General features: G+C 35.9%; 1 protein-coding gene and 2 long non-coding RNA genes across 7 annotated transcripts in view; 2 read left to right on the forward strand and 1 right to left on the reverse strand.

Moving 5' to 3' along the window:
- Positions 1-6,277: 6,277 nt before the first annotated feature.
- Positions 6,278-7,816, reverse strand: LOC149374443 (uncharacterized). The gene is made up of 3 exons (XR_016293118.1): positions 7,698-7,816; positions 7,218-7,548; positions 6,278-7,139 (listed from the first exon to the last, which is right to left on the reverse strand). It is a non-coding gene; the product is annotated as an uncharacterized LOC149374443 (long non-coding RNA).
- LOC149374444 (uncharacterized) lies at positions 6,283-7,239 on the forward strand. The gene is made up of 3 exons (XR_016293117.1): positions 6,283-6,403; positions 6,553-6,883; positions 6,946-7,239. It is a non-coding gene; the product is annotated as an uncharacterized LOC149374444 (long non-coding RNA).
- Positions 7,817-10,316: 2,500 nt separating the features above from the next.
- Positions 10,317-18,861, forward strand: part of Oga (O-GlcNAcase) — a 258,596-nt gene continuing 250,051 nt past the window's right edge. For 3 of the 5 annotated variants that reach the window (XM_014348767.2, XM_014348768.2, XM_089593867.1), the window contains exons 1-4: positions 10,318-11,002; positions 11,479-11,530; positions 11,609-11,942; positions 12,462-12,906. In XM_014348767.2, coding sequence (XP_014204253.2) covers positions 10,933-11,002; positions 11,479-11,530; positions 11,609-11,942; positions 12,462-12,906 — 901 coding nt within the window. In that variant the 5' untranslated portion in view covers positions 10,318-10,932. Of the gene's footprint in view, positions 11,003-11,478; positions 11,531-11,608; positions 11,943-12,461; positions 12,907-18,861 lie in introns of all 5 variants that reach the window. The other 2 variants (XM_089593868.1, XM_089593869.1) reach the window with 1 other exon arrangement.

The following is an 18,861-nucleotide window of genomic DNA, read 5'->3' on the forward strand; positions in this document are numbered from 1 at the left end:
GTGGGAGCAATCAGCTGACTTCGTAAAAAAAATGGATGTAGTGATTGACGCCTGTAATTCCTATAGATTGCGCAATGTTGAACAGCAAAAGCGACCGCTGTCACGTCGTAACCCAGAGATTGAAGAATGTTTGATTAATTTTGTTGAATGGTCTAGACAATGGAGGACACACACAATTCGTGCGAGTTCACGCGGAAAATCAGAGCGAGTGAGTAGGCCACCTTGTTTTATTGGTTTGTCCTTGACTACCAACTGTTTGTTGCAGCTGTTTGATGATATAAAAAAAGAATTAAACGATCTGGACTTCGAATTAGCGACTGGTCTTTGTAACCAAGATAGCGTAGAACATACTAATTCGAGATGCCGAGGAAAGGGTGATTTTAATCCAAATCCAACTTGCCGTATGTATTGCCTGACTTTTAGGCATATTTTTTCTACTGATTTTATAGATACTCGTCAACAAGGTAACGTCAAAATATTAGAATCTCATTCCTTGGTAAATTCGAATCAGAATGACTTAGGTAATGAAACTGTAGATTCATTGGCAGCTGTTGCAAATAATTTACCTGATGAATTAGAAGTAGCAGAAATGCGAGAAATAAAAGAACTTTTGCAAGCAGCTGAAATGATGGAAACATTTTCGCCTATAGTTTCAGAAGGAATAGTAGACTTTGATACCAAAGGCTTGTATGAAAAAAACGCCATTACTTACTTAAGCGGATATACAGCCAAAAGTGCTTAAAAAAAAAGTAAATGTTCTATTTGTAAGGATATATTTATAAAAAGTTCTGAGCAACAAGTTACTGATGACGAGTTTTATACAAAATGTAGAGAATATAAGCATACTGATGAAACACTTTCAGAAATAGCGTATTTGTCGAGACCCACTGAATTTTTTTCTAAAATCATTTCTTGTCAATTGCAAGGTTTTCAAAAACATTATAAAAGTCTTTGGCATCAAAGAAAACTAATTACTTCTTTGACAGATGTAGTGGAAAAAATAACTAACGAGCACTTTCCTCAGTGGTTTGATAAGAATAATGCGTGTTATGAACATCGAGTAGAAGCCTTAAAAATTTTGTTGAAAGTGAAAGTTTTTAAAACTACTCGGGAGAACAATCAAAAACGGAAAGCAGAGGCGAAAAAACACATAAAAACTAATAGCCGTAAAATGCTTATTGTAAAAAACGTTTAAGTTATTATTTTTTCGGAAGTTATTTAAATGTTCAGCGTTAAATATATCCCTGGTGATGTTACTTCGGCATTAGGCTATTTTTAGATGTATTAAATGTATATTAATAGGTGTAGATAGTCCTATTATCGAGTCTGTCTCTATTACGACCGTTTAAGTTATAATAATATTAGTATTCAAGATGTTGTAGTTTGTGAGCGCACATTTTTTTAAATCATTAATATACCAAAACCCTTAGTAACCTGTTCAATGAACGATAAAAATTTCTCATACTTCAATCGTTGTATTCGGTAACTTATGTAGTATTCAAGGAAACATGAATTAGAGCTTTTATTCCTTGATTAATTAGAGCTTTTATTCCTTGTTTTATCAAGAAACAAATTACGTCTTCAATTATTTTGTGATTTACTTAAATACATGAATTTATGTAAGATTTAGTTTATAAACATATTACTTGTATACTTTAAAGTTGTAATGATTGATTAGAAGAAAACTAGTCTCGATACTGGGCTTGTTTCTGGAATCAGATGGTGTTAGTGTGCCCAAGTAAGATTTCCATAGGAGTATACCTATATATTGTATGGATTTCCATGGGATTTCCTGCAATATATATATATATATATATAATCCTATAAAAATCTTACAAAAGCACAGGAGCGCCACCTGATGCTAGAAACAAGCCCATTACGGTTGAATATACAGACATGTCTTGATAATATGGACTGATCAAAGATTCAGGCCCTTAGAACAAAGTCAAAAAAAATTGTTTTTCTATTTTCAGATAACGATTTATAATTCTTAGATCTTTAATGTGTCAAAATTACTACAGAAATTTCTATCACTATGCGCTCTTCTCGTTCACCATGCATTACTTGTATATATAGTAAATTATATACAATTTTTTAATATAACTTTCATTATGTAAAAAATGTAAAAAGTAATTAAGAGTCAATGTGTATGTATGTATATTATTGTATATATAATGTAAATATTTTAAATAAGTTTAAATTTAAGTTACTGTATTAGTATTTTAATAAAGTGAGTTTTTTTATGCCCTTGGCTTTTTTCTCACGTACATCTTGTTGTTATTTTTTTTCATAAACCATGTTTTGACCCACGAATCTCTTAAAAAGGCTAGTTGGCATAGTTTTAAAAAAATAAAAAAATATATAAATGAAAAACAAAAATTGTTGATTAAATAGCATCATATACACATATTTTCAAAATAATCTCCGACAAATCTTACTATCCAATCAATAGCTCGTTTCGTACGTCCTACATCACTCTCTGGCCTCCTGAATTATTTATTCGCTGGTACTGAGTTTCTCCGGCCTCCTAAATTATTTATTCGCTGGTACTGAGTTTACAATATTTTATTTTATTCATTATCTTCTTCATTAATATTCTTGTAAACTAGAAAGCTCATTCTACGGAGGTAACACTGTTTACTACTAAATTTTTAATATTTGATATTATTAACAGTCGCTTTATTTCAATACTGTATGTAACACTTTCAATTACTAAGCATGTACACACAGTATTCATTTATGTAAGTTACTTTATTACATAAAATTCTTTATAACTTACAACTTAGTCATTTTTACGACATAACTATTATACTACGCTGCTGTACATTTGTTTATGTGCTGCACTCAGCAACACACTGTTATTTGATTGGTATTGGGCCCACAAATTTTATAAATAAGTAAATAAATAAATCATATAACTTTTGTACAAAGAGTGCTCCGTATGACTATCATGACTTGGCCTCACATTATTGCTTTTAATGTATTGATTAGAATATTAGGAGATAAAGAAAGAAAGAGCTAGTGTACCAACAAGAGTCACAAAACATTGCTTAATTATTCTCATCAAGTTTTTTAATGCACTACTGTACCAAATTTCTGAAAAACGACAACGACTGCCACTTTGTTATAAGGTCATACATAGTCAAAAAAAATTTGCGGAAGGAAACGGCTGATACAGCACGCATTTTGCAATCACTTAATATTTTATCTATTACTGTTTTGAAAGCCATTATTTTCATACAACTTAATTTTGCGTTGTCTTGAATTCTCATTTCGACCGTTTCGAGATCTTGCAATGAACTATAATAAATGTAATGTTTCATAAGCCTTATAAATCATTGACCGATATCAAAAGGAATGTAAATTTACAGAAAATTTAAATTGTTTGATCTCTCTAGAGTAATTAAAATAGTGAAAAGCTTACGCACTGGATCATTACATTTGGCTGACGAAAACTAAAGGTATGGCTGAATATTTTATGACTGTTTAATGAAAATACCTTGGTAAAATTGTCTTTGTACTCACCTTTTATAAAGTAGCACGAGGCATGTTATATTAATAATTATTGAAAGAGTATAAAAAAAAATTTAATAATAATGCAACAAAAATCTGTTGAATTGCAGGAAAAAAAAAGAAAAAAAAAAAAAAAAAAAAAAGCCAGGAATTGAGTCGAGGACCAAAATATAACGATCGTCGAAACGGGGGCATTAGCTACCTCGGCTATCGATGCAACATGCCCACCGCAGTTTAGAAGTGGCATATGTTCATGGAGAATCTCCAAAGCTTAGGCTACAGTTAATAGTTATTACGACGTGTTAACATAAAAATCTGGAAAGGAAAAAAGCATCCATATTTATGATATCAGGTTGAAGCGTATCGGTGAACTAGAATACGATACTAGCATAAAAATACACTGATCGCCTCGCTCATCGCACACATTCGCTCCGCTCAGCTGCATTATACATACATACTTATAAGTATGTAGTTACAGTCAGAAGCGGAGAAGCACACTTCTCTCCTCTTTACAGGCTCTCTATATATTGTCATACGTTACACCACTTCCCCCTTCCATGCGTCTTCATAATGTGTGCCTACATGCCCATTTCCACGCAACTCGGCAAGCGCACACTCAGCGTGAATCTCCAAAGTATGTGCCTACACGCCCATTTCCACACGAATCCGTAGGCACACACTGGGTATACCCCCCCCCCCCATGCTTCTCAAATAAAAAAAAAAATGTGTGCCTGGTTCGACCGCTTGGCCGCGACGGGGCGCTCGAAACAGTGGCCAAAAGTAAACTCGCGCCGTAGCATTGCAGTCAGCAATCTCTCTACTAATCTCTGCTAAGACTCATTGAGTGATGGTCGCTTGCGTTATTCTTCAACAATGATTGATTTGTTTAGGTATCCAGTAAGGGCCCTGGCTCATCAGTTGATAAGCGCTTGTGTTATTATGTAGTATATGGATTATTCGATCATTAATGGCCAGTCACCGCCCCAGGTCATCAGATAATATTGACTATTAATATTAAAAATTTTATATAATTATTAGTAGCCAGTAAGCACCCAGCGTCATTGGGTCGCTTGCGTTATTACTGAAGATTTATTTCTTCATAAAGAGGCCAGTTAGCACTAAAGGTCATTGGGTAATGGTCGCTTCAGTTATTACTTAAGAATGAATGATTCATTAGTGGCCAGTAAGCAACCCGGGTCACCACGTAATACTCAATTTTATTATCATTTAACATTTTAAGTACTTATTAGTGGCCAGTCAGGCCTCTGGGACATTGAGTCATAGTCACGCAGTGCTGCCAGCAGCGATGAGATATAGTTCCGGCCAGATTTGGGAATTCTCTATAGGACCCAATCTCTCTGACGTGGGAAATCACTAGATCAAAAAAAAATAGTACCGAAGGTGACGCGCGAGATTCAAATAAGGTCCAGTAACACAAGCATCTATCACCTGATGACCCGGGGCGCTTACTGGCAACTCTGTTAAATAAATAATTATTAATAACACAAGCGCCTATCACCTAATGATCCGGGGCGCTTACTGGCCACTATGTTAAATGAATCATTATTAATAACACAAGCGCCTATCACCTCATGACCCGGGGCGCTTACTGGCAACTCTGTTTAATACATAATTATTAATAAATAACACAAGCGCCTATCACTCAGTGACTTGGGGCGTTTACTGGCCACTCTGTTAAATAAATAATTATTAAAATAACACAAACGCTTATCACCTAATGACCCGGAGTACTAACTGGCTACTATTGAATAATAAATTATCAAGTAATTACAAGAGCGCCAATTAAAAAGATCTTTGTCGTACTAGATAGGCAATCAAAATTGTGATATGTTTACATATGTTATCGATCAACTTTTTATTATTTAATAGTGTTGCAAATAAGTGTCCTGGATCATCAGGAAAAAGGTGCTTGAACTATTTATGAATAATTATTTATTTACTAGATTTGCAATTAGCGCCCCAGGTTATACGGTGATAGGTGCTTGTGTTATTAATAATTATTTACTTAACAGAGTGGCCAGTCAGCGCCCTGGGTCATTGAATGATAGGTGCTTGTGTTATTAATAATTATTTATTTAACAGAGTGGCCAGTAAGCGCTCCAAGTCACTGAGTGGTAGGCGCTTGTGTTATTTATTAATAATTATTTATTTAACAGAGTGGCCAGTAAGCGCCCCAAGTCCCTGAGTGATAGGCGCTTGTGTTATTTATTAATAATTATTTATTTAACAGAGTTGGCAGTAAGCGCCCCGGGTCATGAGGTGATAGGTGCTTGTGTTATTTTAATAATTATTTATTTAACAGAGTGGCCAGTAAGCATCCCAGATTATTGGGTGATAGGCGCTTGTGTTATTAATAATTATTTATTTAACAGAATGGCCAGTAAGCACACCAGGTCATTGGGTGATAGGCGCTTATATTATCATTTATTATTTCTTTTTTTTTTATTAGAGTGGCCTATAAGGGCCCTTGGTCATTTGGTGCAGGCACTTGTGTTATTTTTTATTTTTAATATTTATTAGAGTTGCCAGTAAGCACCCCGTGTCATCGGGTGATTGGTGCTTTTGTTATCATTCAAAATTTAAATTATTTATTAGAGTGCTCAGTAAGCACCTTGGGTAATCGGGTGATTGTCGCTTGCGTAATTATTTAAGATTTAATGATTTTTCAGAGTGGCGGTTGCAAGCTTTGCCTAAAACAGAATTTCTATTTCAACTGAACTGCTGCGGGAAAATCTAATGTCTTCTATTGGCGTCGAACCTACCGTGTGTGACGTCATCAGTAATGACGTCACTACCGACTCGTTGTAGGGAAAATACGTTAGCAGCATAGGGGCGGAGTAAGGTTTTATTTATTTTCTCGACAACAAAGGTAAGAATCAATGTGATTTTTATTGTGATTTGTAAAGTGATGAAAATCCCTTAACATAAAATTTTGAAAGTTTAATAATTATAGTGACAAGAGTAATATCTATGTAAAAGTCCCTCATAACCTCTCCCAATATTTGTTTGTATTTCCAGTAACGTGCAAAGTCCATCAATTATCAATGCATTTGCCTATGTCTGCAATTTGTCAATTTGGAAAGTGCACCATTTCCAGTCGGAATTATGTTGAAGGAGAAAAGTTGCTGAACGCTAATCATATTTTAAAGTGCGGGAAAATGTCAGAGATGGGAAATGTCATTCGCATTACAGCTTGTTGCCTTCAAACGACTGATATAAATGGAAAACCACATGAAATCAGAGGAGAAATATTGTTAGATGGCAGTATAAAATCTTTTTTGTGTTCCTGCAAGGCTGGATTAAGTCAAAAATGCAAATACGTGCTGGCTGTTTTGCTATACTGCTGCAGGTAAAATTCAATGAATTTTTTTTGTCATTTCAATGAATGATAATTTCCTAATTGAATTTTAGAAATGATATTGATGGACTTGAACAACTATCGTGTACTGATGTAAAGTGTGCCTGGCAAAAACCCCAAAAGAAAACTCTGGAGCAGTACAAAGCAACGAGGGTGAAGGATCATGAGTGTTACTCGTCATCGCACAGGGGTTGCGATACTTCAGATTTATCTGCAGACCAGCGTCAACGAATCATGGAGATATTGGCTAATATTCATAAAATAATAATTCAATTAGGAAATTATTATTCATTGAAATGACAAAAAAAAATTAATTGAATTTTACCTGCAGCAGTTTAGCAAAACAGCCAGCACGTATTTGCATTTTTGACTTAATCCAGCCTTGCAAGAACACAAAAAAGATTTTATACTGCCATCTTACAATATTTCTTCTCTGATTTCATGTGGTTTTCTATTTATATCAGTCGTTTGAAGGCAATAAGCTGTAATGCGAATGACATTTCCCATCTCTGACATTTTCCCGCACTTTAAAACATGATTAGCGTTCAGCAACTTTTCTCCTTCAACATAATTCCGACTGGAAATGGTGCACTTTCCAAATTGACAAATTGCAGACATAGGCAAATGCATTGATAATTGATGGACTTTGCACGTTACTGGAAATACAAACAAATATTGGGAGAGGTTATGAGGGACTTTTACATAGATATTACTCTTGTCACTATAATTATTAAACTTTCAAAATTTTATGTTAAGGGATTTTCATCACTTTACAAATCACAATAAAAATCACATTGATTCTTACCTTTGTTGTCGAGAAAATAAATAAAACCTTACTCCGCCCCTATGCTGCTAACGTATTTTCCCTACAACGAGTCGGTAGTGACGTCATTACTGATGACGTCACACACGGTAGGTTCGACGCCAATACCCTGCTAGTCGAGTCAAAAGTCACTTAGGTGGCTTGTATGTTCTTGAATTTCTTTGAATAAAGCTGTTTTGTCCTAGAAATTACTCAAAGGTAGGAGTGGCCGTAAACTGAAGCCCAAGCTTGTTTTGGTTGAGGTCAGTCATGCTGGTAGTCACGCAGGCCACTTGTTTACGTAAAAGGCCTGTTATTTCGAAGGTCAGTCTTAATTTCGTTCGTGGTGAGTCATGCTACTTGTTGACGTTAAGGCTGCAGTCACATGGAGCGCAATAGAGCGAGCAGGATAGAAATTTCGCCATAAGCGGCTGTGTTAAATCTATTCGTCTATTGCGCCGCGCAATTCGCTGTGTGCAGTATTTTGAAACAGCGCCACCTGCATGGCAAGGAGGAGGCGCTGCTGGATAACACATTACATAGCCTGTTATGGGCTGCAAACTTTGTTAGTTAGTTTTTGTAGTTTTAATGCATTTTTAATACTTAAATTATAGATTTTCAGTGTTAAGAATTTGTATAAAACAGAAAACAATTTTTTGTTGCATTATTTATTTATTTATTTTTTTTAACTGTAAAATAATAGTTGTTATCTGTTGGAAACAAATTCTTGACCCTAAAAATCGATTTAAGTATCAATGATGCATTAAAACTACAAAAAACAATTCACAAAGTTTGCAGCCCGTAACAGGCTATGTAATCGTGTTATCCAGCATCGCCGATTGCTTCCTTCTTGCCGTGCAGGTAGCGCTGTTTCAGATTACTGCACATAGCGCATAGGGCTCTTCTGCAGTGCAATCAGCGTTGGGTTCAGCTTTGGGTTAGGCAGATTCAATATCGGAACTTTTTCCCTAGATCGTATATATAGCTATACGATCTAGGGAGAATGCTCCGTCGAGCAGACAGCACAGCAGTGAAGGGGCATTGCCAAAGACACGCGGAAATTCAAAATTGTAATATTAATTACACAAGCGCCTATCACCCAATGACCCGGGGCGCTAACTGGCCACTCTTTTAAATAAATAATTATTTATAACATAAGCGCCTATTACCCAATGAGCCAGGGCGCTTACTGGCCACTCTGTTGAATAAATAATTTTTAATAACACAAGCACTTATCACCGTATAACCTGGGGTGCTAATTGCAAATCTAGTAAATAAATAATTATTAATAAATATGTCAAGCACCTTTTTCCTGATGATCCAGGACACTTATTTGCAACACTATTAAATAATAAAAAGTTGATCGATAACATATGTAAACATATCACAATTTTGATTGCCTATCTAGTACGACAAAGATCTTTTTAAACGGCGCTCTTGTAATTCCTTGATAATTTATTATTCAATAGTAGCCAGTAAGCGCCCCGGGTCATTGGGTGATAGGCAATTATGTTATTAAAAATTATTTATTTAACTGAGTTGCCAGATAGCGCCCCGGGTCATTGGGTGATAGGCGCTTGTGTTATTAATAATTATTCATTTAACAGAGTGGTCAGTAAGCGCCCCTGGTCATTGGGTGATAGGCGCTTGTGTTATTATTAATTATTCATTTAACAGAGTGGCCAGTAAGCGCCCCGGGTCATTGGGTGATAGGCAATTATGTTATTAATAATTATTTATTCAAAAGAGTGGCCAGTTAGCGCCCCGGGTCATTGGGTGTTAGGCGCTTGTGTTATTAAAAATTATTTATTTAACAGAGTGGCCAGTTAGCACCCCGGGTCATTGGGTGATAGGCGCTTGTGTTATTAATAATTGTTTATTTAACAGAGTGGCCAGTAAGCGCCCCGGGTCATTTGGTGATAGGCAATTATGTTATTAATAATTATTTATTTAAAAGAGTGGCCAGTTAGCGCCCCGGGTCATTGTGTGATAAGCGCTTGTGTTATTAATATTACAATTTTGAATTTCCGCGTTTCTTTGGCAATGCTACTTCACTGCTGTGCTGTCTGCTCGACGGAACACTCTCCCTAGATCGTAACGGGGTGTAATGTGTAATCCGCAATCGCCGCTAGCAGTTACATATGTAAGACGTGACAACGTTGCGTGGTTGGGGGCGCTACTGTCGATTTACTGGTGATGTGATCCGCAATCCCGCCAGCAGTAAAGCAGACAACGTCGGTCTACTTGCTCTTTTTTGTGACATTTTTGCTGTGATCCCGCGCTATCCCGCTAGCAGTAAAGCTGTTATTTCCATTTTTTTTTTTGGCACTTAAAACTATTTTTTTTGGTCTGCGTTAACGCACAATATGCTTTGTTTACAATCAGAAAATGTCACGAAAAAGAGCAAGTAGACCGACGTCGTCTGCTTTACTGCTGGCGGGATTGCGGATTACACCCATCACCCATGGCTGCGGAAGTAGCGAACGGAGCGTTACTGCGTCAGAAAAAAAGGCTCCCACACCATCGGTTTAGCAAGTGACGCTTACGTCACTGGGACCGTACCATGTAACTATTTTTTTGTACATTGGCCTATGTTATAACACTGGCCCTCGAAGCGAAAAAAAGTTATATGGTACGGCCACCGTTATAGACAAAAAGTGCATCGTGCATATGAACGCGGAACAGTACCTTGCGGCAGAGTAGCAGCCAATTTTTATGAAGAGTTTAAGTGGGAATAGTTTGATGTCGTGTATTTAATAAAAAAAATTATCGGATGAATGTTATTTTTTGAAATTTCCTGTCACCTCATACTGTTATTAGTACAATCATATGTAAAAGCATTAAAAAAGTATGGTGATTATTATGTTAAATTAATATTTCGTTGACTTTCGTCGATACGTAACGTTGAGTTCCTCATCCATGTGCAGGTGCACACGATGCACTTTTTGTTTAACGGAAATGGAAGCGTCACTTGCTAAGCCGATGGTGGGGGAACCTTTTTTCTGACGTATCATTCCGGTGGCTTTTTCCGCAGCCGTGTAACCGCGGCTTTAAGGAACTCTATAGACTCTAGATGAGTTTAACCAATAAAAGTCCAAGAATAAAATGATGACAACATGGCTGCACCCTTTCGGCCATCCCCTTGTAAAGGTGGAAAATAATTTCTTTTTTAAAAACAAAAAAAAACCACTGATCTTGTAAGCGAATATACCGGTGATAAAAAAATAGTAGCATAGAAATGGCGGGAAAGAGCTGTAGTGCCAATGTAAACGAAAAAAATGGTAACTTTATATGCGGTGTCGTTGAAGGTAACAGACTTGATTAATTATCTTACTGATTTTTTTTTTTTTCATTACATCTTGTTGAGTTATTTACCATAGATTAAAGTTTCTCTCTCATAGTTTTGCCGAATTTCCTTTTATATTTAAAGGTGTATACATATGTATTCAACTAATGTATCAAGAATTTTGTACATCTATGCATTTTGTATCTTGTACAAAAATACATGTAGATTTATACATTATTATACAAGCACCTGTTAATACCTATCTGCATAACGTTTATAATGCACCCGTGTCTTCATAAAATTATTTGGATGCATGGTTAGATTGAACTCTGTGAAGGTGCACAAAATCATGTCTATCTCAAAGTAGTAATCTCTTTGATTGATTTGTGCTTTGTCAACTGTTGACACTATAAAGTGTTTCGGTATATAACACATCTTTGATGGACTATTGAGAGCAAGTTGCTTTTTTGATATTTACAAAGATTTGCTTGCTTACAGGATTTTATGGTAGGCCATGGACCACTGAACAGCGAAAAGATTTATTCAGAAAGTATGCTTTCTCTTTGTTGTTATACTGCTCTATGCTTTAAATATCTTGCATGATATACTTAAAATTTGTTCAATGCAGGTTAAAAAAATGGGGTATGGACTCATACTTATATGCCCCTAAAGATGACTACAAACACAGGGCTTATTGGCGAGATCTATACACAGTTGAGGAAGCTGAGCATCTGACTGGATTAATTACTGCTGCCAAAGAGTCTGGAATCACTTTTTACTATGCCCTATCCCCAGGCTTGGATATAACTTACTCCAGTGTTAAAGAAGTAACAGCTTTGAAAAGGAAACTTGAGCAGGTCAGTCTGTTTGGCTGTCAAGCATTTGCACTATTGTTTGATGATATTGAGCCTGAAATGAGTGAAACTGACAAGGAAGTTTTTCAGTCCTTTGCACATGCCCATGTAAGTAAACACTTTTTTGTTTCCTTAATAAGTGAAAAAAAATTTCTGCTATATTTTAATACCTAGGTACCCACAAGTAACTGTTAAATGTAAATAATTGGGATTTGGGATGGAAAGTAACTTCTTATTTTGTGGGATCTATCAGACAGATTATCACGTCTCATAATTAGCAATAACTATAAAATTGTAGATGATTAGAAACTCAAATGTTTCATATTAAGTTCTTTAGTATTAAATATTTTCTCAAGTTGAACTGAAATTAAACATTTTAAAAACTAAATGAATTTTGCGCTAAGTTTAGAATCAATTAATCACTGTAGATTCTATGAAGTCTGATCCACTTACTGTAAGAAACTTGATGCAATGTAATCTAGATAATTATTTCTGACACTTGTTTGGCAGAATATATACCAAAAACTAAGAAAGACTTTTCATAATTGTTTCTACCTATATGGTTGATAAATTTAACACGCTAGTGTAAATGTTGTGAATAACTAAAAATGCATATATTTTTTCAAGGTTTCTATTACAAATGACGTTTTTCAACATTTGGGTCAACCTTATTTTCTTTTATGTCCAACACAATATTGTGCTGCACGAGCCATGCCAAATGTTTCAGCTTCAGAGTATCTAAATACTATTGGAAACAAATTGGCAAAAGAAATCGATATAATGTGGACTGGGGCCAAGGTTATTTCAAGACAATTGACACTTGAATCAATAGAAGAAATAACAGAAGTTTTTAGAAGGCCTCCAGTTATATGGGACAATTTGCATGCAAATGACTATGACCAGAAGAGAGTTTTTCTTGGTCCTTACTCAGGACGATCTCCAGATTTAATACCGAAACTTCGCGGTGTTCTAACAAATCCTAACTGTGAGTATGGTGCAAATTTTGTTGCGATTCACACTTTGGCACAGTGGAGTAGATGTAACATTGATGGCAAACGGGATCTTAATTTAAGTAAGATGGTTTTCTTTAAATATATATTGTTGTTCTTTGTTTTGTGTTAGCTTTATTGCATGTTATCTTATAAAGTAGTGAGGTGCCGATTGTTATACCTATTTTAAAATTTTACTCTAGAAACGAATTTAGTTTAAAAGACATTATACTTCTATTCTGCCAAGACATTAGCATACAAAGATTTTCAGTGCGCTGATTAGGGTTAGATCAATAGATACTAGATGTGGGTATTACTGGCGTTTTTTTTCAGGTCACTTTAATTTGCTGTGGAATAAAAAAAACGAATGAATTCACTCAATTTTTTTTATTTTCAACTCAATTGATTAACGGACACTAATGAATCTTTGCATTAATTAAATACATACTAATATTATTCAAAATAAAAAATTTTTATTTATAGGCAATATGTATCTAATACTAGCAGCATACTTCAATTTATTACTGGCACGTTTCAATTACTGGCCCCCTAATTCTGTCAAATCTTATTTTATTCCACAAATCACAAGTCGTAAAATATTTTAATTTAATTATAATAAAAAATAAAAATAAGAAAAAAACAACTGTAAATCAATTTTTTTTTTAACTCAGCTTGTAAATTAGCAATCTTGGATTGCAAATCTTTATATTTTTTTAATTTTAAGTAAAGCTTCCCCTTTTAACTTGATTTTTGTTCGTTCTCACGTATCTTTTTTTATTATTGAATAAGGTTTACTTTTTGCTTTTTAATTCGTTCCTACTCTTTAAGATAAGCTTTTTTGTTGCTTTTGCAATTTATCATTTTCTTTTGTAATACGAGCTTTATTTTGTTTTTCTACTCTAAGTGGTTTTTTGCTTTTGTGTCTTCAATTTTTATACGTTTTTCTTGATTCATGTCTTATGTCTGTGCCACACCAGACTTGAAATAAATGGAGTTTTAACCATAATTTTATATTTATAGCTTGATTTTAATGCATCTTTCTAAAGACCAATGGAGATAGTCAGCAAGACATTTGAACGGTTGATTAGTTTTTGGGTTTGTTCGTTCATAAACAATGTGGCGTAACTAATATTGAGAGATTATGTTAGATTTCGCAGTAATTGGAGTAGCGCCCATAGAGGTATAAGAATAGAGGAGAAAAGGGGGCGTGATATGCGACAGCAGAATTCGCTACGTAACGAGGCATCTGTCTTTGTCTGGCAGTTATGTTATTGGTCGAGTCATACATGAGATTGAATCAACTGTAGGATTCAGGACGAAGAAGTAGCCAATAACGTGGCTTTGGCAACAAGGACAGATGCCCCGTTACACTTAGTTATGCTGTCGCTGCCGCTAATGGGCTAGTATAGCGCTTTTCCCCTCTATTCTTATACCTCTATGGTAGCGCCAGTAATACTCACATCTAACCTAACTTGTTTCATTTAAAGAAAGAAAATTCTTTTGTAAAAGTGCTGTCAGCTATTTACAGCTATAGTCAGGGCGCTAGAGCACTAAAAGGTGGTGGTGTTTTGTAACAATACGATATTAAGCTTAAAATTTAAACGAAAATACGTATAATACCCTAAATCGTCTACTTTCACGGAGATACGCGTTATTGTCTTAAATTGAAAAATAACTTGGAAATCAGTTCTTCTTCAGTTTTTATTAAACATTTTTTAAAGTTTTGGCTTTAAAGCAAAACGTTAAATACAAAAGTTGTTTATCTGATTATTTTACTCAAGGATGAAGCAATCAAAAAAATTAAAAACATTTTTCTACTCTTTAAACAAGCAAGATAGCCGAAAAACGCAAAAAAATTAAAATACTTGAAAATATATATTGCAATATTCAAAACTGAACGAAAATCGAACAATTTATAGACAGTAGTATATTTTTTAATATTCGCCAAGTCCGATTGCAGAATTTCAGGAAAGCGGCCTATTGTAAAATTGTAAATTAAAAATTTCGATTGTCTACAAAATGTACCACGGGCATTGAATCGACATCTTACTTTTTGGAATCAGTGAAGAATAATATTATTTTTACTATCTAAATAATTAGATTTTTTAAATAAACAAATAAAAAAGTTATTAACAAAAAACCGCAAGTGCAAGGCCGTATTTCTTGTTATTTTAAACTTGAACGAAAGTAACTTCGTGCAAGTGATTATGCTTATTTTCATGTGCTGCTGAAACAACGTGCATATTTTGAAATATAGTTACGGTAGAATATGTGTATTGGGATTCCAAAAGGTCACGTGACTCTTGCGATGTATATAGTCTCTTGGGGGAAAAATAACACAGGCCTTATGGGTGCAATTCTATTTTATTTTTTTTACTCGTTTAACGATTGTAATACGATAAAAGCCTTTCAACAACATATTTTTGAGGAGATGACAATACCTTAGCTATTTTGTCCCAACTCAATTAGTCTTTTGCAGCTTAAAACTTTACTTTGAAAGTGCGAAAACGCACATTTAACCTGTACAAAGTAGCCTAGAGCTGAGAATTCAATCCTGATCCACCATGATTGATGAGTAGCCACCAATACAAAGGCATTCTGAATGCTAACATCTGTGGGAAAATACCTGAAGATGTCTAGTCAGAGCACACTCTGTTCTAAGAATGTAGGGTCTTATGGCCAACCTTCTAACTGATCTGGTGTTGTTAGCAGATGAGATTATATTACAACAGCAAGCCAGGGAGAACAACCCTGAATTCGAGCAGCCACAACGGCTTTCTTCTTAGTTGCCACCCCAACGGCATACCCACAAAGTTGGTATTTTCTAGGCCCACTTTCCCGGCTAACAATGAGCAGTTGGTTATCCGGGGAACGACCTGAAAACAAGATATTCTTTGCTCTGTCACTTCTGCCAGATCACTTTGCCAGATCAGATCAGATCACTTTGCCAGTGGCATACCTCCCTCCAGCACAGTCTCCATACGTAGAGACTCCAAGGGTTAGAGTCAAGCTACCCGCACAGCCAGCTCTCCATCATCAAGAATAATAATAAGGAATGGCTAGAAGTATCACTACTGGTTCTTTTCAGGGCCATCATAAGTCTTTACGTTCCCTACTTGACCATCAATCTCATCGGTTCTTTTTGGGCCACCTAACATTAAACTGCCTTGCCAACTAATAGATACTTACTACCATTTTCGGCAACGATTCGTTGACTAAAATACTATATAGATTCGGCCACTATTAAGCCAAGTCAGCCGTTCACTGGCAGACGTTACGAGCGGAATTATTCGTCGCAAGGCTGGGAACTCCGGCAACCGACGACCCTATACTACCCTTTCGACTCGAAGCATTCAACCAGGAATTTCTGATTCTCTCCGAGGTCTGCGCTGGGCAGACCTAACTGCTATGAAGAAAAATAAGCTTGAGTAAACGGGACAGCCCGAACAGACGAGCATTACGAACCAATCTTTCTACCTTAGATCACCAAAACGACTGAGCTCTGAAAAAAAGGTGCTTTGGACACCAACGTCTTTGGCGTAAGACTAGACGTCGGTAAAGAGCTCTACGACTAGCTCTAACGGTTCAGACGTTGTAGTTTTCCTCCCGATCAGTCTGTTGCTATAACAGCAGGCCAGAGAAGATTACCCTGAGGTATCCAGGCAGTTACGTTTGCTGAAAACTTCAGTCAAGAAAGAGTTTAGCTCACTAGTCCTTTTTAGGGCCATCGGACGTCGAACTACCTTGCCAACAAATATATTACAACTTAACAATATTGACAACAAACAGCCTTGAGGGTTCACAAAAGTTTTAACCATGCCTATAGTCACAAGAGGGTGAATTGGAAGGAAAACTTCAAATGCTTTAAATGTATACAATCTTAGGCGTCAAAAAACTGACTCAGAATATTTATCGAGTTTGAATCAGCAGCATTAAAATCGATACATAAAGAATCCATCACGTAAAATATCAGCTTTCCATTATAACCCTGACAGTAATCACTTAAATTTTGCAGATTTTTATATAGGTAGAATAATTTGTATTTGTATTCATTGTAGCAATGAAAAATAGAGAGATTAAGTTCCAGGTAATTGTTGCTCTGGTAACAAAATTGTAAGATTGGAAAGAACAATTTGCAATTATATATTATTTGTAGTTTTAAATGTTTATATTTTTAATAAATAGTCATTTTTATCTATTATAACGTGAGAATGTGCAAATCAACAGCCCTGTAGGGCCAGCTATTATTTTATGGCATACAGAACGCATGGTACTTCTCAGCATAATTATATTATTTTAACTTTTTACAGCTTATTATTTAATAAAGTTAATTGCATGGATTCTAAATAAATATGTTTTTAATAAGATTTTTGTTTAAATTTTTAACTGAAACCGTTTTACATTACGTGTCAACACACTTCGGTGTTCTATTCAGCGAATCTCGGGTGATGCCGATATGGGGGGGGGAGGGGCGCTTGATTTTTATATATTTTAATATCCATCGAGAGTATTTGTTCCAATTTATAACAAAAATGTATCAGCAAGTTCGAACAAAGATGAAACATATAAATCCAAATTGTTTGTACGTGTACTTCTCGATAAAAAATAAAAATTATCTACCATGATCATGTAGAGTATATAAAACTGTTCAGTTTTTCCGTGTTCGTCCGGTAGAGTTGAATTCACATATTCGATGTACTGATCAACAACAGTAATTAAAGACTTACTGAATTGTAATTTTTCTCTATTTTGTACGTTCTTTAATGCAATTCTTTCTAGATCGGCCCCTAAAATATCTTTATCAATATCGTGCTCTGCGAAAAATTCGTGCATGCGCAAAGGCTGCAATGCTGTACATAATAGAGGGTGAATCCTTTTACACTTATTAAAATGCTTACTTTCTACGAATCCAGTAACCAACCTAGCCGCGAAGACTTCAGCCTGGATGAGCACGTCAACCACACTGCAATTGTTAACAAACTTTCCCATCGCCTTAAACGCAGCTAATTCAATGTGGGAAGCACCTAGATTAACAAATAAATTATAAAATTCAGGTTTCTCTGTCATTTGAATTTGCATAGCTATTTTCGCTACAGTCATATCATGCGTCATCATAATTTCGGCCTGTCCGTATTCTGCTGCAATCTTTTGGGCATGAAGCAAAGTTTCGTGTACTACAGAGTACGTGGTAGGTAATGCATTGATTTGAGCAAGGTAATCGATTTTTTGCACTGAACTGTTGTTTGCTATTTTGCTATTAAAGCCTATCCATGTAGGCGTTGTTTCAATCATACTTGTGGAGAAACTTCACAGAATATTTTTTTTTTTTTTTTTTTTTTTTTTTTTTTTTTTTTTTTTTTTTTTACCGGGTTACCGCGACAGCCTACTGGCCTAGTCGCCGGGGCCACCCACTCACCACCTATGTGTGGGGGTGTATTGCCACACCCATTTCCAACCCTTTTTTTACTGATATCATACCTGAATCCATGGGCACAGTGTGAGTATCTCCAGTGGAACACCTTACCAGTTGAGCTGACACTCTCTGCACCAACGGTACATCGGGTCCACTAGCCACTGTGTAGCCTTTCCCCGGAGATGAATCCATATTCCAGGACGTCCACTCCTCGCCGATTAAGTCGGTGCTCTCCGCCGAAGCATCGGATCTAGGCTAATTAGCATCCCCGGAGAAGCCCCATGTTTCAGGGACCACTCCTAGCCGGTAAGGCTGGTGATCCCTGCGCGACGCCTGGCATTGGATCCGCTAATCCCTACCTATCGCCCTATTACTGTTTCGCATTCACCCAGGGCCGAAGACCTGTGGGGCAAGGAAAAAACCCTGGAATTACTCTGAAGGAAAATTCCACGGAAAAACCTGCCCCTAAACAGCTGGGGTTACAATTAGTACATTTAGCCGGGGAACTTTTCTCGATGAAAACAGTTTTTGAAAAAATCTGCATTCATCGGGAATCGAACGCACGACCCATAGAACCGCGTTGTATCAGTAACAATCACGCTTACACTGAGAGAAAAATGTAGTA

The sequence above is a fragment of the Copidosoma floridanum genome, unplaced genomic scaffold (assembly GCF_036245765.1).
Source record: "Copidosoma floridanum isolate Cflo_tuat_1 unplaced genomic scaffold, Cflo_Japanese_pri ptg000020l, whole genome shotgun sequence".
Taxonomy (NCBI): Eukaryota; Metazoa; Arthropoda; class Insecta; order Hymenoptera; family Encyrtidae; genus Copidosoma; species Copidosoma floridanum.